Raw genomic sequence first — 23,922 nt, 5'->3', positions numbered from 1 at the left:
TTGGCGAGAAGTCTGCGACAAAGGAGCAAAACCATGAAATCCTGCAACCCAGATCATGTCCTACTCCAGTCACATCCAAAGCAGCAAAGCTTTTCCCTCCAATCACACCCAAAGCCATATGAAGACCTACCTCCAGTCATAGCCAATGCTGCATCAAAGCGTTTACCTCGTCACATCTATATACCTGCAAAGCTTTTACCTCCAGTCACAATCAAAGCTGCATCACAGCTTTTGATCGTCACTTCCAAAGCTGCAATGCTTTAACCTCCTGTCACATCCAAAGCTGCATCACAGCTTTTATCTCCAGTCACATCTAAAGCAGCAGCTAAGCTTTTACCTCCAAAAGCAAAACCACTGTGAAAGCAGCTTGGGATGTGACTGGAATATAACTCTAACATTAACCCTTGGTAAGGTCACCACTTCCTGATTATTTCATTGGTTGCTATCACATGCTGGAGGACAATTGGATGACCAGGAAGTGGTGACATCATCAGTGGGCGTGTCAAAGCATCCCGCCTGTAGAATCCAGCAATGTAATAAAAAAACAAAAAAAAACTTTATTTCACGCACTGTTAGCGTACAATGTACACAGGAAGCAGCAGGCGCCAAGTCAATAAAATTCTACTGTTTTCTTTATTTAACATTCTCATAAAGTCATGAATCTAAAGAAAGAAAACGGGATGATGGGAAAAGGGGGAAGGGAAGAGAGTGAGGGGGGAGGGGAATGGTACGAAGTCCAGTCACCACACTACACGAGAGAAGTATTTTCACGGCCCCATTAAGCTAGAGGGTCCAAAAAATGGTTTCTGCGACCTGCGGTCAGCGGAGGTCACAGCGGGAGATGAAAACCTAGCTTTTCTAAAAGCCAATGGCGGGAAAGCTCCGCCGCTTCCCGTGGCCACACCCACCACACTTGGCGCCACAGACTCTGAAAAGGAAGATCTTGTTTTTCTTGACGATACACCTCGCCGGCTTCTGATCTTTTGACGTTTTAGTTTCACTTCTTTTTACGAATCATCACCTTGTTTTTGTTGTTTTTTTAAGCTCCGGAGGCACTAGAGGGAGCAAAGGTTTTATATTCTTACATCACCGGCGCCAAGCACTACAATCCTCAGCCCATCTCCTTCCACTGCTTGTAGAAGTCTACAACGTTCTTCATCTCAATGCTGGAGCCAGACACAGCCTGTAAAGCAGACTGAAAGGAGAACAGCAGAACAGTGAGTGCAGCTCTGGAGTATAACAAAGGATAATATGCACACAGTAACTGAGCAAATAGAATAGGGAGTGCAGCTCTGGAGTATACCACAGGATAATATGTACACAGTGACTGAGCCAATAGAATAGTGAGTGCAGCTCTGGAGTATAATACAGGATGGAACTCAGGATCAGTAATGTAATGTATGTACACAGTGACTGCACCAGCAGAATAGTGAGTGCAGCTCTGGGGTATAACACAGGATGTAACTTGGAACTCGGGATCAGTTCAGGATCAGTAATGTAATATACACTGCTCAAAAAAATAAAGGGAACACTTAAACAACATAATATAACTCCAAGTAAATCAAACTTCTGTGAAATCAAGCTGTCCACTTAGGAAGCAACACTGTTTGACAATCAATTTCACATGCTGTTGTGCAAATGGAATAGACAACAGATGGAAATTATTTGGCAATTATCAAGACACACTCAATAAAGGAGTGGTTCTGCAGGTGGGGACCACAGACCACATCTCAGTATCAATGCTTTATGGCTGATGTTTTGGTCACTTTTGAAGGTTGGTTGTGCTTTCACACTCGTGGTAGCATGAGACAGAGTCTACAACCCACACAAGTGGCTCAGGTAGTGCAGCTCATCCAGGATGGCACATCAATGCAAGCTGTGGCAAGAAGGTTTGCTGTGTCTGTCAGCGTAGTCTTCAGGGGCTGGAGGCGCTACCAGGAGACAGGCCAGTACACCAGGAGATGTGGAGGGGCCCGTAGGAGGGCAACAACCCAGCAGCAGGATCGCTACCTCAACCTTTGTGCAAGGAGGAACAGGAGGAGCACTGCCAGAGCCCTGCAAAATGACCTCCAGCAGGCCACAAAATGTGGATGTGTCTGCACAAATGGTTAGAAACTGACTCCATGAGGATGGTCTGAGTGCCCGACGTCCACAGATGGGGGTTGTGCTCACAGCCCAACACCGTGCAGGATGCTTGGCATTTGCCACAGAACACCAGGATTTGCAAATTCGCCACTGGCACCCTGTGCTCTTCACAGATGAAAGCAGGTTCACACTGAGCACATGTGAGACGTGGCAGAGTCCGGAGACGCCGTGGAGAGCGATCTGCTGCCTGCAACATCCTTCAGCATGACCAGTTTGGCAGTGAATAAGTAATGGTGTGGAGTGGCATTTCTTTGGAGGGCCGCACAGCCCTCCATGTACTCGCCAGAGGTAGCCTGACTGCCATTAGGTACTGAGATGAGATCCTCAGACCCCTTGTGAGACCATATGCTGGTGCGGTTGGCCCTGGATTCCTCCTAATGCAGGACAATGCCAGACCTCATGTGGCTGGAGTGTGTCAGCAGTTCCTGCAATATGAAGGCATTGAAGCTATGGACTGGCCCGTCCGTTCCTCAGACCTGAATCCGATTGAACACATCTGGGACATCATGTCTCGCTCCATCCACCAACGTCACGTTGCACCACAGACTGTCCAGGAGTTGGCGGATGCTTTAGTCCAGGTCTGGGAGGAGTTCCCTCAGGAGACCATCCGCCGCTTCATCAGGAGCATGCCCAGGCGTTGTAGGGAGATCATACAGGCACGTGGAGGCCACACACACTACTGAGCATCATTTCCTCGTCTCAAGGCATTTCCACTGAAGTTGGATCAGCCTGTAACTTCATTTTCTACTTTGATTTTTAGAAGCATTCCAAATCCAGACCGCCGTGGGATATTAGTTGTGATTTACGTTGATAATTTTTAGGTTTTATTGCTCTCAACACATTCCACTATGTAATGAATAAAGATTTACAACTGGAATATTTCATTCAGTGATATCTAGGATGTGGGATTTAAGTGTTCCCTTTATTTTTTTGAGCAGTGTATATACACAGTGACTGCACCAGCAGAATAGTGAGTGCAGCTCTGGAGAATGATACAGGATGTAACTCAGGATCAGGATCATGTAATATATGTACACAGGGACTGTGCAAGCAGAATAAGGAGAGCAGCTCTGCAGTACAGTGACTCCACTACCTCTGTATACACTGTATTCTACCGTAGCATCTGGAGGTGACTGTTTGCTTTTTTATGTCTCTGATTTCTCGCCAGACCTTTAATTTCTACACTGCAGTTTCCTTCCGTGGTTTCTAACATCTTAGGAAACCAACATTTTTCTGGAATAAGGAATTTGTGGTTTTTGTGTTCTGCAGAGTTTCTACAGAAATCTATGTACAACGGGGACCCATCACAGACATTATCTGAGTCACAGAATTAAATCACTGATAGAAACAGAGGTGCGGGGCACCCGGTGCCTCAAGTCTCGGGTATTAGTTTCTTTGCCTCCTGTACTATTTGTGAAGTGCTGAAGTTCCCGATGACCCTACAGGCACCGGGTGAGGACCTACCTGCACAGCGGGTGAGAAACATTCTGGGTCATCGAGCTGGAAGCCGGTTATGATGGTCACCATGCCAGCAGTCTCCTCCTCATTGCTACCCTGGGACACCGTCAGCTGCTTGCAGCTGTCCAGAATCTTATACAGGTGCCTGTCGGGACAGGAGAGGGGGTCAGGACCCTCCTATAGGGCTGATCGAATAAGGGCAGAGAAGGGGAATAGAGTAAACCAGCGCTCATGATGGAAGTAGCTGCACAGCCAAAACTTACAGGATCCCCTTTGTCGCGAACGTGGGGTCCCTTACCAGGCGTCCGTATCCTGACGCTTCAGCTTGTTCCTCTCAAAGCTCTTCCCAGCTTCCTTTTGGCAGCGGATATATCTAAAATGACGGAGAGGGCGCTGAGACCAAATAAACCCTTACCGCCCCCACGGAGCCACACCACAATCTCACCCTTACCTGTTCCCCTTCTTAAACTCAGTTTCTAAGTATCGGATGCCATCCCGAGCGCCAGCGTTCTCCTTCTTCAGGAAGTCCAAGCCGTCTATAACTGGATGACAGGGAGTGGGGGTGATGATGGGGGTTATTCAGGTGATCGACCAGATGTGTAGGGGTCACTAAACTACTGCGCCGCAGTTTTGTTTACCTGTCTGGGGGATGATGATGATGAAGCGTCCACTGTTGGCGAGCTGCCGGATGACATTCAGATGTTGGCAGAGGGCCTGAGTGTCTGGTATGAGGTACGGAGACATGGCGGACTGAGACTTGGGCTGCTGTAGAGTGCCCTCTAGCTGCGACACCTCAAGCTGCAGACAGAGAATATAGGCGCTCTCAGCTGGGACTACCACGTGAGCCGCGTGTCTGGTGTCCTTAGGTATGGTGGTTGGCTTACCTGCAGTCGGAGCTGTGCCATGTCCCTCATGAGACGGTTCCTCCGAGCTTCCTCCTGAGCCTGAAAAGACACACAGGTCGTCACATCTTGGACTCTACCTACGAGGGGATCTCCTGCTGACAGGTTCCCTTTAATGCTATGTGTCCTGACGCACTTGATTATTGGCCCTTTATAACCCTTTCAAGAACCATGATGGAGCTACATTACACAGCCAGCATCTGCCTATTCCAGCAGTGTACGGAGCTAGCAGAGATCGCTGATGGGTAACCGTTCACTGCCTGTATCAGCTGTGACCAGATGCAGCTCCTATAGCTGACATTTAACCGTTTGACGCATCTAATCACTGACAGCAAGACCCTAGCGACAGGACTACAAGGGGCCCTCGGAAGGCGAGTATGTTTATTTTTTAACCTGTTACATACGTGGCTGGGCAATATACTACGTGACTGGCCAATATACTACGTGTCTGTGCTGTATACTACGTGGCTGGGCAATATACCACGTAACTGGACAATATACTATGCGGCTCTGTGCTGTATACTACGTAGCTGGGCAATATACTATGTGGACATGCATAATCTAGAATACCCGATGCGTTAGAATCGGGCCACCATCTAATATATTAAAATTATATATATATATATATATATATATATATATATATATATATATATATATATATATATATATATATATATATATATATATATATATATATATATATATATATACACATACACATACATATACATATATATACACACACATAATATATATGAAAGTTGAATCGCCCCCCTTTTCTAGTTCAAAAAGAGAAACAAAAAATGGTCAAAAAAAAAGAAAAAAGTATTAACATACAATGTTTGATTTCTAGGACTCCTGGCATGGCTGCTTGCTATAGAGTGAAGGCAGTTGTCTCCAAGCAGAAAGTGGTAAAAAAAAAAAAAAAGAAAAAAAAAAAAGTAGATCGCCACCAACTGGTACTTTACAGGTACTGCACCCTTACGAGTTGCAGCCCGATGCTATAAACGGACACTTGTGAAGGGACACAAGGCGCGCTCACAATCAGAGAGGAAAATTAAAATTCATAAGACATGTCCCCATCACATTGAACATATGGGAAAGTGTGAAAGTTACTTCTAACTGGAGAAGAGCTGGTATTTCAATGTCTTTTGAAATAGGACTATACACTGAGCACCGGGGATTATAGTTAGGGAGATAGAAATTAATTAAAACAACCTTTGAAGCAGAGATTTCCTCCCGTGGACAGGTAATTAAAACAGTATATCTGCTGGGGAAAACAGACAATGAGGCTGAGCTCTGTTTATGGGTAGAAAGAGAAGTAAAGAAAACAAAACAATTGCATTTAGACAGCCGGGGTCCCGATAGGAATATTGGGATTTGCATTGATCTGCTAATTATGGGAGACATTTTTGGAGTGGTAACAAAAGGACAGACGTGATGTATACACGGACATCGCCGTGAGAATACTAGAACCCCTCAAACTAAATATCGGACCTATAGATGATGCGACCCAGGCCTTGTTTTACATCTATGCAAGGGTAAAATCATGATAAAAATGATGATAATATCCACCACCTGGAGCCTCCAGGGGTGAAGATATCCTGGAAGTTGGGGATCTAATAAGATTCTAACTGAACCAGCAACTCCCAGAATCTGCCCCCACATGAGCTCATCAAGGGGAGGTGTGTGGGTGTAACCCTGGACTAATAAAAGGCAGTATTACGGTACCGTCACACTTAGCGACGCTGCAGCGATACCGACAACGATCCGGATCGCTGCAGCGTCGCTGTTTGGTCGCTGGAGAGCTGTCACACAGACCGCTCTCCAGCGACCAACGATGCCGGTAACCAGGGTAAACATCGGGTAACTAAGCGCAGGGCCGCGCTTAGTAACCCGATGTTTACCCTGGTTACCATCCTAAAAGTAAAAAAAAAACAAACAGTACATACTTACCTACCGCTGTCTGTCCCCGGCGCTCTGCTTCTCTGCACTCCTTCTGTACTGTCTGTGTGAGCACAGCGGCCGGAAAGCAGAGCGGTGACGTCACCGCTCTGCTTTCCGGCTGACCGACGCTCACAGCCAGTACAGGAGGAGTGCAGAGCACAGCGCTGGAGGACAGACGGCTGTAGGTAAGTATGTACTGTTTGTTTTTTTTTACTTTTAGGATGGTAACCAGGGTAAACATCGGGTTACTAAGCGCGGCCCTGCGCTTAGTTACCCGATGTTTACCCTGGTTACCAGTGAAGACATCGCTGAATCGGTGTCACACACGCCGATTCAGCGATGTCTGCGGGGAGTCCAGCGACGAAATAAAGTTCTGGACTTTCTTCCCCGACCAGCGACAGCACAGCAGGGGCCTGATCGCTGCTGCCTGTCACACTGGACGATATCGCTAGCGAGGACGCTGCAACGTCACGGATCGCTAGCGATATCGTCTAGTGTGACAGTACCTTAAGGGTCTGGGTCATTGTCATTCATTGGAAGACAGTTCCCTGTGGGTTCTGTCCGTTATTTTAGGAAATTGTATATACTGTACTGTTTTTTTTTCACATTTTTTTTTTATTATCGATGAGCTGGCAATGATCGTACGGGGGTATTATACTATTATATACACACAGCGGATACGGAAAGTATTCAGACCCCTTTTAAATTTTTCACTCTTTGCTTCATTGCAGCCATTTGGTAAGATCAAAAAAGTTCAATTTTTTCTCATTAACCCCTTCATGACCCAGCCTATTTTGACCTTAAAGACCTTGCCGTTTTTTGCAATTCTGACCAGTGTCCCTTTATGAGGTAATAACTCAGGAACGCTTCAACGGATCCTAGCGGTTCTGAGATTGTTTTTTCGTGACATATTGGGCTTCATGTTAGTGGTAAATTTAGGTCAATAAATTCTGCGTTTATTTGTGATAAAAACGGAAATTTGGCGAAAATTTTGAAAATTTCGCAATTTTCACATTTTGAATTTTTATTCTGTTAAACCAGAGAGTTATGTGACACAAAATAGTTAATAAATAACATTTCCCACATGTATACTTTACATCAGCACAATTTTGGAAACAAAATTTTTTTTTGCTAGGAAGTTATAAGGGTTAAAATTTGACCAGCGATTTCTCATTTTTACAACGAAATTTACAAAACCCTTTTTTTAGGGACCACCTCACATTTGAAGTCATTTTGAGGGGTCTATATGGCTGAAAATACCCAAAAGTGACACCATTCTAAAAACTGCACCCCTCAAGGTACTCAAAACCACATTCAAGAAGTTTATTAACCCTTCAGGTGCTTCACAGCAGCAGAAGCAACATGGAAGGAAAAAATGAACGTTTAACTTTTTAGTCACAAAAATTATCTTTTAGCAACAATTTTTTTATTTTCCCAATGGTAAAAGGAGAAACTGAACCACGTAAGTTGTTGTCCAATTTGTCCTGAGTACGCTGATACCTCATATGTGGGGGTAAACCACTGTTTGGGCACATGGTAAGGCTCGGAAGGGAAGGAGCGCCATTTGACTTTTTGAATGAAAAATTATTTCCATCGTTAGCGGACACCATGTCGCGTTTGGAAAGCTCCTGTGTGCCTAAACATTGGCGCTCCCCCACAAGTGACCCCATTTTGGAAACTAGACCCCCCAAGGAACTTATTTAGATGCCTAGTGAGCACTTTAAACCCTCAGGTGCTTCACAAATTGATCTGTAAAAATGAAAAAGTACTTCTTTTTTTTTCACAAAAAAATTCTTTTCGCCTCAATTTTTTCATTATCACATGGGCAATAGGATAAAATGGATCATAAAATTTGTTGGGCAATTTCTCCCGAGTACGCAGATACCTCATATGTGGGGGTAAACCACTGTTTGGGCACTCGGCAGGGCTCGGAAGGGAAGGCGCGCCATTTGACTTTTTGAATGGAAAATTAGCTCCAATTGTTAGCGGACACCATGTCGCGTTTGGAGAGCCCCTGTGTGCCTAAACATTGGAGCTTCCCCACAAGTGACCCCATTTTGGAAACTAGACCCCCCAAGGAACTTATCTAGATGCATATTGAGCACTTTAAACCCCCAGGTGCTTCACAGAAGTTTATAACGCAGAGCCATGAAAATAAAAAATAATTTTTCTTTCCTCAAAAATGATTTTTTTAGCCTGGAATTTCCTATTTTGCCAAGGGTAATAGGAGAAATTGGACCCCAAATGTTGTTGTCCAGTTTGTCCTGAGTACGCTGATACCCCATATGTGGGGGTAAACCACTGTTTGGGCGCACGGCAGGGCTTGGAAGGGAAGGCACGCCATTTGGCTTTTTAAATGGAAAATTAGCTCCAATCATTAGCGGACACCATGTCACGTTTGGAGAGCCCCTGTGTGCCTAACCATTGGAGATCCCCCAGAAATGACCCCATTTTGGAAACTAGTCCACCAAAGGAACTAATCTAGATGTGTGGTGAGGACTTTGAACCCCCAAGTGCTTCACAGAAGTTTATAACGCAGAGCCATGAAAATTAAAAAAAAAAATTATTTTCTCAAAAATGATCTTTTAGCCTGCAATTTTTTATTTTCCCAAGGGTATCAGGAGAAATTTGACCCCAAAAGTTGTTGTCCAGTTTCTCCTGAGTACGCTGATACCCCATATGTGGGGGTAAAAAAACTACTTCACTTCCGAGCCCCGGCATGTGCCCAGTGACGTTTTGAAATGCAGACTTTGATGGAATGCTCTGTGGGCGTCACGTTGCGTTTGCAGAGCCCCTGATGTGGCTTAACAGTAGAAACCCCCCACAAGTGACCCCATTTTGGAAACTAGACCCCGAAAGGAACTTATCTAGATGTGTGGTGAGCACTTTGAACCCCCAAGTGCTTCATAGAAGTTTATAATGCAGAGCCGTGAAAATAATAAATACGTTTTCTTTCCTCAAAAATAATTATTTAGCCCAGAATTTTTTAATTTTCCCAAGGGTAACAGGAGAAATTTGACCCCAATATTTGTTGTCCAGTTTCTCCTGAGTACGGTGATACCCCATATGTGGGGGTAAACTACTGTTTGGGCACATGCCGGGGCTCGGAATTGAAGTAGTGACGTTTTGAAATGCAGACTTTGATGGAATGCTCTGCGGGCGTCACGTTGTGTTTGCAGAGCCCCTGATGTGGCTAAACAGTAGAAACCCCCCACAAGTGACCCCATTTTGGAAACTAGACCCCGAAAGGAACTTATCTAGATATGTGGTGAGCACTTTGAACCCCCAAGTGCTTCACAGACGTTTACAACGTAGAGCCGTGAAAATAATAAATCATTTTTCTTTCCTCAAAAATAATGTTTTAGCAAGCATTTTTTTATTTTCACAAGGGTAACAGGAGAAATTGGACCCCAGTAATTGTTGCGCAGTTTATCCTGAGTATGCTGGTACCCCATATGTAGGGGTAAACCACTGTTTGGGCACACGTCAGGGCTCGGAAGTGAGGGAGCACCATTTGACTTTTTGAATACGAGATTGGCTGGAATCAATGGTGGCGTCATGTTGCGTTTGGAGACCCCTGATGTGCCTAAACAGTGGTAACCCCTCAATTCTACCTCCAACACTAACCCCAACACACCCCTAACCCTAATCCCAACTGTAGCCATAACCCTAATCACAACCCTAACCCCAACACACCCCTAACCACAACCCTAACCCCAACACACCCCTAACCCTAACCACAACCCTAATTCCAACTGTAGCCATAACCCTAATCACAGCCCTAACCCTAACCCCAACACATCCCTAACCCTAATTCCAACTGTAGCCATAACCCTAATCACAACCCTAACCACAACACACCCCTAACCACAACCCTAATTCCAACCCTAACCCTAAGGTTATGTGCCCACGTTGCGGATTCGTGTGAGATTTTTCAGCATCATTTTTGAAAAATCCGCGGGTAAAAGGCACTGCGTTTTACCTGCGGATTTTCAGCGGATTTCCAGTGTTTTTTGTGCGGATTTCACCTGCGGATTCCTATTGAGGAACAGGTGTAAAACGCTGCGGAATCCGCACAAAGAATTGGCATGCTGCGGAAAATACAACTCAGCGTTTCCGCACGGTATTTTCCGCACCATGGGCACAGCGGATTTGGTTTCCATATGTTTACATGGTACTGTAAACCTGATGGAACACTGCTGCGAATCCGCAGCGGCCAATCCACTGCGGATCCGCAGCCAAATCCGCACCGTGTGCACATGGCCTAATTCTAAAGGTATGTGCACACGCTGCGGATCCGCAGCAGTTTCCCATGAGTTTACAGTTCAATGTAAACCTATGGGAAACAAAAATCGTTGTACAGACGCTGCGGAAAAACTGCACGGAAACGCAGCGGTTTACATTCCGCAGCATGTCACTTCTTTGTGCGGATTCCGCAGCGGTTTTACAACTGCTCAAATAGAAAACCGCAGTTGTAAAACCGCAGTGAAATGCGCAGAAAAAACACGGTAAATCCGCAGCGGTTTAGCACTGCGGATTTATCAAATCCGCAGTGGAAAAATCCGCAGAGGACCAGAATACGTGTGCACATACCGAAACCCTAACCCTACCCCTACCCCTAACCCTATTCTAACATTAGTGGAAAAAAAAAAAAATTCTTTATTTTTTTTTATTGTCCCTACCTATGGGGGTGACAAAGGGGGGGGGGGGGGGGGTCATTTATTATTTTTTTTATTTTGATCACTGAGATATAATCTATCTCAGTGATCAAAATGCACTTTGGAACGAATCTGCCGGCCGGCAGATTCGGCGGGCGCACTGCGCATGCGCCCGCCATTTTGGAAGATGGCGGCGCCCGGGGAGAAGACGGACGGACCCCGGCAGGATCGGTAAGTATGATAGGTTGGGGGGGGGGGGGTTGTGTGAATCGGAGCATGGGGGGGGGGGGTGAATCGGAGCGCGGGAGGGGTGGAACGGAGCACGGGGGGGGGTGGAACGGAGCACGGAGGGGGGTGGATCGGAGTGCAGGGGGGGCGATCGGAGCACGGGGGGGGGGGGGTGATTGAAGCACGGGGGGAGCGGACAAGAGCACGGGGGGGGGGAGCGGAGCACAGGACGGAGGGGAGCGGGGTAGTGTACCGGGCAGATCGGAGGGCTGGGGGGGCGATCGGTGGGGTGGGGTGGGGGCACATTAGTATTTCCAGCCATGGCCGATGATATTGCAGCATCGGCCATGGCTGGATTGTAATATTTCACCCGTTATAATAGGTGAAATATTACAAATCGCTCTGATTGGCAGTTTCACTTTCAACAGCCAATCAGAGCGATCGTAGCCACGAGGGGGTGAAGCCACCCCCCCTGGGCTAAACTTCCACTCCCCCTGTACCTGCAGATTGGGTGAAATGGGAGTTAACCCTTTCACCCGGCCTGCAGGGACGCGATCTTTCCATGACGCCACATAGGCGTCATGGGTCGGATTGGCACCGACTTTCATGACGCCTACGTGGCGTCAAAAGGTCGGGAAGGGGTTAAAGTACAGTCTACACCCCATCTTGACTGAAGAAAAAAAAAAAAAAAAAAAAGTTTAAATTTTCGCCAATTTATTAAAAAAGAAAAACTGAAATATGCAGTAGGGAGATGGGAGAAAGTTTCACAAAGGCTGAGAGAGCCGAGCGCTAGGCCCAAGGCCACAGAGAAGCTGCTGAGCAAAAAGCAGAGCGAGAGCATCAACTGAAATTAAACTGACTACTGAAGGAGCAATCTACCCCACTGAACAGCCCTGTCCTGAGCATTTTCCTGTGATGGATAAGGACGCGGATGTGGACACATTTTTGCGGGGATTTGAAAAGACATGCAGACAGTACTAGTTGCCTGATGACCAGTGGGCACGAAGTTTAACCCCAAGGCTACAAGGCAAAGCTCTGGAGATGTTCGCTGTTCTTCCTCGAGCAATGGAACAAGGGAAACTATGAGGCCATCAAACAGGCACTGACAAAGAAATACCAGCTGATTCCTGAGGTGTACCACAAAAAGTTGCAGATCCTCCAACCTGGACCACCCGACAGACATAATGATATGGTGGATGGGCTCAGAGCCAGCATAGAGCAGTGGTTCCAGGGACTATCTGTTTCCACCTATGAGGGACTGAAGGACCTGATGGTGAAGAATCAATTTCTTCATCTTTGCCCTGTGTGGAGGAGGTGCAACAGTTCATGATGAACCTGGAGCCAAAAAGGTGGCTGCCAAGGCCACACTGATTGCAGACATTTATAGAGCCTGACACAATATTGATTTTGATACGCCAATGACTGGGCACTTGCTACAGTTGAGCAAAGCAATGGAGGAGGCAGAGGAGGTTCTAACAGAAGATCTTAGTGTAATGGGAAAATATTTTCGACAACGGAGGCTAAAGCCCAATCCATCAAAAACGGATGTTGTTTTCATTTACACAACGCAAGTGCTAAGACTGATCTCAAAGTACGTTTTGAAGGTCAACTTGTCAAACACAACTTCAATCCCAAGTATTTAGGGGTAACCCTTGATAGAAGCCTAACCTTCAAGTCTCACTTGCATAAGACAGCACAGAAACTGAAAGCACGCAATAATATTATTCAGAAACTCTTCCTCCACACCAGTCTTGAGAACGTCTACCCTTGCCTTGGTGTACTCTGCTGCAGAATATTGTGCTCCAGTATGGCTGAATAGTTGTCATGTGAATGCAATCGACAATCAGCTGAAAACCTCTATGCACATAATTTCTGGTGCTATCAGACCTACGCCCATCCACTGGTTACCTGTCTTGAGCCATGTCGCACCTGCAAATCTGAGAAGACAAAAGCTCCTACTTAAAGAATACACCAAAGTAGTGAATAATGAAAATCTCCCAAAACATCAAAATATCAAAGATGTTCAAATACAGCGACTGAAATCAAGACATCCACCCATCCGAACCGCAATTACCCTGTACGAACATGATTTCAATTTAGAAGAGAAATGGCGTGAACTTCGGGTCAGTGCAGTAGACGGTGAGCCTCAAACGTTTCCTCACTTTCAAAATCCACCACCAGGCTTCAATCTGCCAAGGAAAACCTGGCTCACTTTGAATCGTATCAGAACAAACTTTGGTGTCTGTGCAGATCTTATGCATAAGTGGGGAAAATCTGACTCTCCTGCCTGTGACTGTGGAGCTGACTGTCAAACAATTCAGCACATTGTCGAGGAGTGTCCCCTCAGATCTTATACTGGTGACAAGAATGATTTCTATACTGGAAATGACAATGTTATTGCATACAGAGACTCGGATTTCTGTTCCTATGTTCTATTCAATCACTGTTTATGGTTTGTTATTTATTCTTCTATGATGTTAAAATATATGTTCATACGATTAAATATAAAGCAACATAACCCCAATGTGCAGAAGTCAGCCTTCGCCAGCTGGAAAGGGGTTAATTGGACATTAATGCCCCTGTCAGCCAGGTCATTAGTGGGTATAACCCCATCTACCAGCACTCGCCCTGCATCGGACTTCTGCCAATACTATACCTGCGACGGACCTGGTCACATCAGCGTCACCTACACGGAGAGGCAGAAGAGGAACCCCACATCCGAGGCCCAGGGGCCGACTGCACTGTTATTTTGTGGGTGGGATGGGGTGGTTGACCTGTAAAAACTTGCAATGGGTTACTGTGGGTGACACAGTCACTGTGGAGCTGAAGGACAGCGGTGCAAAACAAAACTGTAATCCGCCCTAAATTTATGTTCTCTGAAGAACTCATCCCTGGGAAGACCCTGACTGTGTCCAGATTTGGGGGGTGTTCGCCAACCCTTACCGATAGTTTTCCTGGATTGGGTGCTGGAAAGGATGGGGGGGGGTTGAGAACCTCCCCACAAATGTTTTATTGGGATTGATCTGGACGGTTGGTTGCCCAATACATTCCTGACAACCCTCCCAGATCTGGTACGTCTTCTGATTTAGGTGTAGATAATGTGAAGGTCAATGTGACGGATGATGATCTGTTTTATAGTACAGGAGAACTGGGCCATGTCAGGCTGCAGGGCGATGCTGCGGAGGATCCCCTAAAAAGGAGCCAGCATGAGTGCTAAGGGCGATGGGGATGAGCAACACAAAGCAGGTGGTCCCGTGCAGCTGGCCAGTGTCACCATGGATGGTGACATGGCCGACGGTGGCTGCCCCATGATTAACACTCCTGAGGTATTAGGGGAGGCGGGGAAAGTAGTGACCACAGCCTGTCAGGGTGGTGGGAAAGTGTTGTTATTCCAGAAGACAGCCTATAAAGCGGCTGTCACCCGCAGTCAGAGTGCCCAGACGCAGGTCACACACTGCCTTCTGAACCCTCATTAGCCAGGACCAATCACTGACCCAGAGCAGATCCCAGAGGGGACCTGTGAGGTTGGGACCTTAACGCTGATTCAGGCTACCTCCAGCCAGGAGTTTCAGACATGACTGAAGGAGGTGAGTGACCTCATGGAGAAGCCCATTTCCGAGTCACAAAAAGGAGAAGGTATTGTGTGGGATCCAGGGAGGTTGTGCCTTAAGGTGGGCTTGGGAAATGATCTCTAAATCAATCTCTCGTGCTACCTCAAAAAGGCGGAGGTGTCAGAGGAAAATTAAAATCCACAAGACATGTCACCCTTACATTGAATATATGGAGAAGTGGGAAAATTACTTCTAACTGGAGAAGAGCTGGCACTATAAACTTACTTTGAAATAGGACTACACATTGAACATCTGGGATTATTATAGTTAAGGAGAGAGAAACTAAATACAACAACCTTTGAAGCAGAGACCTCCTGCTGTGGACAGGTGGTTAATATATATATATTGCTGGGAAAAACCAACAACGAAGCCGAGATGTTTACGCGAAGGAAAAGAAGTATGGTTCCCCAGGAAAGAGCTTCCTACGATGAATGCTAACAGAACAATTGCAGATAAACAGCCTGTCTCTGGGGTACAGATAGGAATTGCATTGATCCAATAATTATGGGAGAAAGGATGGATGTGACACATTCACTCACATCACAGTGGGGCCAATAGAGCCCTTCCAACTGAATAATGGACCGATAGGGATCAAACATGGCCTGGTTCGCATAATCTATGTTAAGGGTAAAATCACGATAAAAAAAAAAAAAAATGTGACAATATCTACTGCCTGGGACCTCCAGGGGTGGAGATGTGCTGTAAGTTGAAGGTCTCATAAAATTTTAACAGACCCTACACATCCCACAATCCGCCCCCACAAGCTTATCAAGGCGAGGTATGTGGGTGTAACTTTGAGCTAATAAAAAGCAGTATATGGGTCTGGGTCATTGGTCAGTCCTTGGATGACAGTTTACGGTAGGGTTCTGTTCGTTATTTTGTCAATCGGAGTGCTTCCCTCCACTAAGTACTGAGCCATTTCTGTGACCAGGCCAAGTAATTTTCTTTCATTATTTATTTTTATTGAATGCAATGGTATATACTGTATTGTGTAGATCCCGTTTTCTATCTTTGTATATTGTTTATAAACACTGAATATCTTTATGGAATATATAAAATTGAATAGCTTTGTTCCTTTTGCTTTTTAAACCACACCCTGAAGCCATACGCTACCTGTAACAGGTGTCCAATAGGCCTGTATAAACGACTGGTGGTGGCAGCTAGCTCTTTTTGTTATTGTGGAATTTTTAGCAGTGACCATACAAGGCTAGAGTTTAGCAGTGACCATACAGGGGTACACTCACTGCGAATTCCACAATAACTGGACTAGTAGTGGAAACATTCGCGGTCTCGACCATCACTTATCAGCCAATTGCGTAATTGTGCTGATGATCGGAGGAAGCGGAGTTGCGTTACTCTGACACTCACCATGCGGAATTGGGCCTGAGCCTGGTGAAGGATATTGTCTTGCTGGGTCTCGGCGATGCTGGTGAAGATCCCAAGTTCTGGGTTGTATTGCAGGACGCTGCCCTGCAGATGACTGAGAAAGTGCCCGAAGCTTCGGATGTAACTGCTGCGAGCGATGGACTGTAGAAAGGGAAAAATCAGAAGAAGGAAAATGAAGCAAACCATGAAGTGGAGGAGGCAGCGGAGCATGGAGGCATCAGGATGTACCTCCTCCAGGACGGTCAGAAGCGGCCACTCCTTCTCGAAGTTGAACCTGCGATGTGCAGCCTTGAGCGGTGGTAGGTTCCTTAGAGCGGCATCCTCGGGGAGTAATATCTGATGGCTCATGTCTGCCTGCTCCGACTCCTGCAGTAGATTCTGCACATCACTGCACAGGGATATCCCTGGATAGACAAGCAGATTACAGTCAGTCCACGCTACATGGACACAGACAGAAGATATACAGCTCAGCCCATCCGTAGAGACCCACAAACTCCATCGTGGCCTCACCAGACTCCTGGATCTTGGTTGCAGATGGTAACAGGTTCAGAAGCACCGACAGTCTGTTCCACAGACTCTGCGAGCTCTGAAAAGAGAAAGATGAGAAGATGTCAGAGCCAGCCACCTACTGATGCACCCCAACAGGGAGATTTCGGCCCACCAGTCAAGTTCCTATAAAAAGGCCCATAGGGCTGTTAACCACCATGTGAACCTATATGGCCCTATTTTGTCCTCATAAAATATGCCTTTCATTTCTATTTTTGCCTTCTGTGTCCCCCATCAGCTTTATTGTAGTGGGCAGCGTCACATCACCCACTTTGTTTTCCACCTAAACCACCCAAAACCCTTTGCAAGCACTATGTACAGTATATTCACATCACCAGCAAGGTCCTCCGATAAATATATTCCCTAATCAATCTTCTTCCTCTTTTGCCAGCTGTAGTTATAGTCCTCAGCGCCCAAGTGCCCAATAAGACTCTTCCTCCCTAATTCTTAGCAAATTGCCCAGTCTCCTCTCCCCTCTGGCAGCTGTACATATTAGTCTCCAGTAATGTGTCCAGTTAGTCTTCTTCCTATTCTGGCAGCTGTACATATAATCCCCAGTAAGACCCCTTGCCATCTGGCAGCTGTAAATATAATTCCCAATAAACATACTGTAAGTTTTTTTCCCCCAGCTGGAAGCTCTAAAATAAGTCTCTAGTCAGGCTTCAGCCCCCTCTGGCAGCCGACAAGCAGAACAGAAAACTGCTCCTATTGGCTGCTTTAGCAGAGACAGGGCTGTGAGGAGAGTGAGCATGTGGAAGCGTTGATGTAAACAGTAAGGCAGATGAACCCATTGAGGTGCAGAAAGTCACCGCACCTGATGCAGATCAGACTTCCCAGCGTCATACCTGTGCACACATGATTATTATATCAGGGTTGGTCTTCAACCAGTCCAGGAAGACCTTAACACTGGCCAGAAGCCCCTCGCTGGTGATCACGTCTAACCTCTCCTGAAGACTCCGCTCATTGGGACTGGCTTTGTCGCTCTCGACGCTTTCTTCAGACTCCGAGGCGTCACCTTGGAAGATTTCAGGAAACAAATCCATCAACATACCTGGCCCATGTAGAGTCTGGGAATGACCACCCGGCAGGCCTCTTACCTTGTTCCACCAGGGTGTTCTTCTCTGCCTCTCCATTCACAAGAGGTTCTGGTTCTTTGGCAATAAGGGGGACAGGTTCTGGTTTCACAAAAACATTGGTGAAGGTGGGGGCCAGACGGAAGCAGCGCTTGGTCTGGAACATTTGGGTAGACATGGCTTGCAGATTGCTGGCGATGCTCGCTTCGCTGGTGGTGTGACCAGGACCGTTCACAGACTCATGGGCATCAGCCTTGGCAGACTTAGTCTCCTCCGAGGTACTGGAAACCTCCTTGCTTTCCGTCTGACTCTTTGCCTCCTCTCCAGGGTCGTCCTCCATATCTTCTAGGTCGGACCGCGACTCCTGACTGTTCATGTCAGAGTCCGACTCTATGTCAAAGGCTGCTTCTTCATCACTCTTCTCCGACGTGCTCTCAGAAATGTCGCTGCCCTTGGCCGATCCATGGCTGGAGTCAGAGTCAAAACCTTCGCTTAAGTCGCTCTCATCCAACTTCCTCACGGGTCTCCTTCTCCGCAGACGGGAGAGGCGTGAGTACTTGTGGCTCTTCTTGCTATGAGGTTCGGATCGCGTCGGCTTGTTGATTTGGTTCATCTCGGGTTCGGAGTCTTTCTCCATTATGTCTGAGATCTCTCTGGATTCTGGGTCATCTGAGGAAGGAATGCGCAAATCAAGTTGTTACTCCATAATATTTGTGGTCCTAAGGGGGGGGATGTCCATGATACATGACTGGAGCACTCACCAGGACTATCGTTCTGGAAAGCAGGGACCGAACTCTCCTCCATCTCAGCCTGAAGTCGGATATTCACGTGGTTCACCAGATGGGAGAAGAGAGCCAGCGTGAACGCTATGGCGGCACTGTACTGCTTGGAATCTGGCGGGAGGGACGGAGCAAAGACAACTGGAGATCACTGGTTTACACAGGTTTGCAGAATAGAAATCATTTACATACATGAAAGACCCCTTTGGTGGATGTTATGGAAACATGGTGCAATGATACACACCTGCCCTCTTCAGGCTATGGACGCACATCAGACAGATGACCACCATCCTGAAGACCAGCAGGTCGGGCAGGAAGGAATAGACTCCTTCATACTCCTCCTCATCCTCACTGGCCGAGCTCAGGTTGATAGAGGAGGGAAGGTAGAACATGCACAGATTGAAATCCTCCAGGACGGACTGACAGAGAGAGGTGAGCTCCGAATCCACCGAGCTAAGGAGAAAAGGAGACAAGTCACTGACACCATGAAAAACAGCTTAAAGTACACTCTGGTAACCTGGAAAACCACAAAACTCTCAGTGGCCGCTGCTATTCCGCACTTGCACCTTCTTGGCGGCCCCGCACTCGACGCAAAGGGCACGCTGCCTTCTCGGTGGCCCTGCACTAGACGCCTCACTCCCTTCTCGGTGGCCCTGCATTATACGCCTCACACCCTTCTCGGTGGCTACGTACTCGCCGCCTCACTCTTCTCGATGACCATGCACTCGCTGCCTCTCAACAGGAGGACACTTCATTGCAGCATGTTCTATAGGATGAAGCCACTGACCTGCTCTTGGGCTGCAGCAGTCTCTGGAGATACATAAAGTTGACCAGCAACCGCTTGATATCCTTACATCTGCAGGGAGGGAGAGACCGTCCATGATTATTAGAACCTAATCATCGCGCATCTATCCCATCGAGCTCCAAATGTCTTAGGGTAAGTGCACACGTTCAGTAATTGGCAGCGCTTTGGACGCAGTACATGTCCGCTGCGTCCAAAGCGCTGCCGGCTAGTGAACGCGCATGTGGTCACTTAACCGCGCGGAATCAATGCGTCCAATACATTGTACGGGTGACATTTATCTTGCGGAGACTCTCAACTCCGCAAGATAAATAGATATGGAGCGGTCTGGAGAGATGCTCCGCATGGTCGTCTCTGCGGGTGATCTGCCGGTGTCTGTGCACATGCGAATTCTTGAAATCCCATCCAATATGCTGTAACATCTGGACGCTGCGCAAGTACGCAGAGTCCAACCTGCAGCATTTACTGATCGTGTGCACCTACCCTTAAGGAGATAGAATCGTTTACACCGCTTTCCCTATGCGGGTCTCATTGATATAACTTCTTGTCGAGAAATAACCCAGGGTAAGAGCGGTTTTCCAAACAGCCCAAGTCCATTATGCCTCCCATCCTCACCTCTTCTTGCTGGGTGACAACTTCCGATTCTCGCTCTTCTTCAGCTGGTGATACATTTTGGCCGCCTTGTTGTACAGTCTCTTCAAATTGCCATATGCGCCTTCAAAGGAGACCTCAGATTGTATACTTTGCGGGGGACACAAAGGGAAAATGTGAGGAAGCGAGGTGAGATCGATACCAGGTCTCAAGGCTCGGACCAGAGACATCACTCACCAGCGTAGGTAGCAGTATGTGGCTTCCACGTGGTAGTATCTGCTCCCGGCTAACGTCCCAAGCTGGTTAAATGGCATCCCTGAGAAAAGGAGGCAAGACTAAACACAACTGTACCTAAAAGTAAGGGCAGTGAGGTGATGGCGTCAGCTAATACCCCTCTCACCCATCTGAGGCACAACCGTCAGCGCTTGGTAATAAAATCGCTCAGCTAACTTCTCAGTGTCGACCAGCGCCAGCTCATTCTGATATCGAGCTGGAAAGAGAAAAACATAGAGAAGCATGACAATGTAACAAACCCTCAACTGTGACAACTTTCTCATTCTTACCCAGGTCTCCCAGATACACTAGACACCTGTGGCACGCCATCTGTGCCCACTCCATCTCTTTAGCGGAGGCCAACACCGGCTTTTTGCATCCTATGAGGGGAAAGACAAAGCTAAGGCCACGGGACGGCTGCATGTCTCAATCACACACTACTTTTTGGGCACTGACCAATAAGCGGGTCGGAGACGTGGGTCCAGTCGATGCAGCACTGCAGCTCCAGCTGGTAGTGGGACTGGATGTAGAGCAGGAGGTGCTGGTAGAAGCCCACCCCGGCGATCAGGTGGGTGCGGTAGGCGCACTCCAGGGCGCTGCGGCTGTGGATGTGCTGAGAGGGAGACATGAAGCATTATTATAACAGATGCACCTCCCTATAAAAAAAAAAAAATCCTCCTTCTCCCACAGAGCTCACAACGTAGTCTTTAACATGAGGAGGACTCACCTTCTTGTTGGTCTTGATGAGCTGGATGACTTCGTAGTAGACTTTCCTCCACAGAACTTCCTCTGCTTTCCTGCCATACTCCACAGGGTGAAGGAACATCAACTTCACACACAGCTCCCGCAGCCTAGGGGGGAGGGGAACGCAACATGGTGACCAGGGTCACAAGGGGATGAGACTGGGGGGTCCGAGACACCTGCCTGAGATGATACTACTGTGTCACATGGTTAAAGGTTATGGGGCACTGCACACCATAAAATCCCAATAGGGGCCTCACTTGTTCCGCAGACTGATGTTCTCCGGCTTGAACACTTCCTGATAGGCCGTCTTATTGCAGATGATCAGGTCCAGGCGGTGCACAGTCTCCACCACCGCCCTGCAAGACCAAGGGACGCAAGAGTAACACTGGGAGCACTGGAAAAGCATACAGAGCGGGGAAAAGCGTACGGAGAGAGGAAAGGTGGATGGGTAGACAGGGGTTTGTCCAGAGTGAAGATGGGGAAGGGGGGGGGGGGGGGTATGGGGGGGGGAGGAGGCCTACAGAGGGAGGGAGGCCTACAGAGGGAGGTGCGGAGGCCAACAGAGGAAAGGAGGGGTGGAGACCTAAAGAGGGGGGGGGGGGGGGAGGATGACTAAAGAGAGAGGGAGGGGAGGAGAATGACTACAGAGGGAGGGAGGGAGGGGAGAATGACTACAGAGGGAGGGAGGGAGGGGAGAATGACTACAGAGGGAGGGAGGGAGGGGAGAATGACTACAGAGGGAGGGAGGAGGACTACAGAGGGAGGGAGGGAAGGAGGATGACTACAGAGGGAGGGAGGGGAGGAGGATGACTACAGAGGGAGTGAGGGGAGGAGGATGACTACAGAGGGAGGGAGGGGAGGAGGATGACTACAAAGGGAGAGAGGGAGGGGAGGAGGATGACTACAGAGGGAGGGAGGGAGAGAGGGAGAGAGGGGAGGATGACTACAGAGGGAGGGAGAGAGGGAGGGAGGGGAGGAGGATGACTACAGAGGGAGGGAGGGAGAGAGGGAGAGAGGGGAGGATGACTACAGAGGGAGGGAGGGAGGGAGAGAGGGAGGGAGGGGAGGAGGATGACTACAGAGGGAGGGAGAGAGGGAGGGAGAGAGAGGGAGGGGAGGAGGATGACTACAGAGGGAGGGAGGGAGAGAGGGAGGGAGGGAGAGAGGGAGGGAGGGAGTGAGGGAGAGAGGGAGGGAGGGGAGGAGGATGACTACAGAGGGAGGGAGAGAGGGAGGGAGGGGGATGACTACAGAGGGAGAGAGGGAGAGGGAGAGAGAGAGAGGGAGGGGAGGAGGATGACTACAGAGGGAGGGAGGGGAGGAGGATGACTACAGAGGGAGGGAGGGGAGGAGGATGACTACAGAGGGAGGGAGGGGAGGAGGATGACTACAGAGGGAGGGAGGGGAGGAGGATGACTACAGAGGGAGAGAGGGAGGGGAGGAGGATGACTACAGAGGGAGGGAGGGAGAGAGGGAGGGAGGGGAGGAGGATGACTACAGAGGGAGGGGAGGAGGATGACTACAGAGGGAGGGAGAGAGGGAGGGAGGGGAGGATGACTACAGAGGGAGGGAGGGAGAGAGAGAGGGAGGAAGAGAGGGAGGGAGGGAGGGAGGGAGGGAGAGAGGGGAGGAGGATGACTACAAAGGGAGGGAGGGAGAGAGGGAGGGAGGGGAGGAGGATGACTACAGAGGGAGGGAGAGAGGGAGGGAGAGAGAGGGAGGGGAGGAGGATGACTACAGAGGGAGGGAGGGGAGGAGGATGACTACAGAGGGAGGGAGGGGAGGAGGATGACTACAGAGGGAGGGAGGGGAGGAGGATGACTACAGAGGGAGGGAGGGGAGGAGGATGACTACAGAGGGAGGGAGGGGAGGAGGATGACTACAGAGGGAGGGAGGGGAGGAGGATGACTACAGAGGGAGGGAGGGGAGGAGGATGACGATGACTACAGAGGGAGGGAGGGGAGGAGGATGACGATGACTACAGAGGGAGGGAGGGGAGGAGAATGACTACAGAGGGAGGGAGGGGAGGAGAATGACTACAGAGGGAGGGAGGGGAGGAGAATGACTACAGAGGGAGGGGAGGAGGATGACTACAGAGGGAGGGAAGGAGGATGACTACAGAGGGAGGGAGGGAAGGAGGATGACTACAGAGGGAGGGAGGGAAGGAGGATGACAACAGAGGGAGGGAGGGGAGGAGGATGACTACAGAGGGAGGGGAGGAGGATGATGACTACAGAGGGAGGGGAGGAGGATGACTACAGAGGGAGGGAGGGGAGGAGGATGATGACTACAGAGGGAGGGGAGGAGGATGACTACAGAGGGAGGGAGGGGAGGAGGATGACTACAGAGGGAGGGAGGGGAGGAGGATGATGATGACTACAGAGGGAGGGGAGGAGGATGACTATAGAGGGAGGGAGGGGAGGAGGAGGATGACTATAGAGGGAGAGGGAGGAGGAATACACAATACAGAGGGAAAGGAGCCATTCTGCAGCTCTTTCCTCGTACATCATTTCCGCCGTCCCCTCATCCTCTCACCTGTACAGCCGCTTGGTGTGCAGCACCTTGGCCTCAGGCTCGCTGCTGCTCTCAGCCGCTCCCTGGCTCATGATTGCGGTCAGCAAGACTTCACCGTGTCCGCCATAGCTATCAATTGTCAAACACCGCGAGAGCACGGGAGGCGTCACAGTACGGCGCACAGTGGGCGGAGCTAAGAGGAGTATTACGTCATCGAGCAGAACGCGGGAAACATGTTCTGAAATTTCATAATAGAGAAGAG

At 48.5% G+C, this 23,922-nt stretch overlaps 1 protein-coding gene across 1 annotated transcript; it reads right to left on the bottom strand.

Annotated features, from left to right (window-relative positions):
- Positions 1-610: 610 nt before the first annotated feature.
- On the bottom strand, positions 611-23,810 carry SMG5 (SMG5 nonsense mediated mRNA decay factor). The gene is made up of 22 exons (XM_069728814.1): positions 23,682-23,810; positions 21,404-21,502; positions 21,130-21,253; positions 20,859-21,015; positions 20,693-20,782; positions 20,530-20,619; positions 20,367-20,445; positions 20,154-20,279; positions 19,524-19,592; positions 18,981-19,189; positions 18,719-18,850; positions 17,982-18,626; positions 17,730-17,899; positions 16,849-16,924; positions 16,567-16,742; positions 16,321-16,479; positions 4,488-4,547; positions 4,242-4,401; positions 4,055-4,145; positions 3,902-3,976; positions 3,610-3,748; positions 611-1,195 (listed from the first exon to the last, which is right to left on the bottom strand). Exons 1-22 carry the CDS (start codon positions 23,750-23,752, stop codon positions 1,112-1,114), a joined length of 3,081 nt encoding a protein of 1,026 aa, XP_069584915.1. The 5' UTR covers positions 23,753-23,810; the 3' UTR covers positions 611-1,111.
- Positions 23,811-23,922: the final 112 nt, after the last annotated feature.

Source organism: Ranitomeya imitator, chromosome 1 (genome assembly GCF_032444005.1).
Source record: "Ranitomeya imitator isolate aRanImi1 chromosome 1, aRanImi1.pri, whole genome shotgun sequence".
Taxonomy (NCBI): domain Eukaryota; kingdom Metazoa; phylum Chordata; class Amphibia; order Anura; family Dendrobatidae; genus Ranitomeya; species Ranitomeya imitator.
The sequence above is the reverse complement of the archived record's forward strand: the minus strand, read 5'-3'. Positions and strand labels throughout refer to the sequence as shown.

Bases quoted from the DNA above. Each gene is read 5' to 3' on its own strand.
- SMG5 (XM_069728814.1), bottom strand. From the start codon at position 23,752: ATGAGCCAGGGAGCGGCTGAGAGCAGCAGCGAGCCTGAGGCCAAGGTG. The intron at 21,503-23,681 runs GTGAGAGGATGA...TTGGTCTTGCAG, and splicing joins CACACCAAGCGGCTGTACAG to GGCGGTGGTGGAGACTGTGC. The intron at 20,280-20,366 runs GTGAGTGATGTC...TCCCCCGCAAAG, and splicing joins ACATACTGCTACCTACGCTG to TATACAATCTGAGGTCTCCT.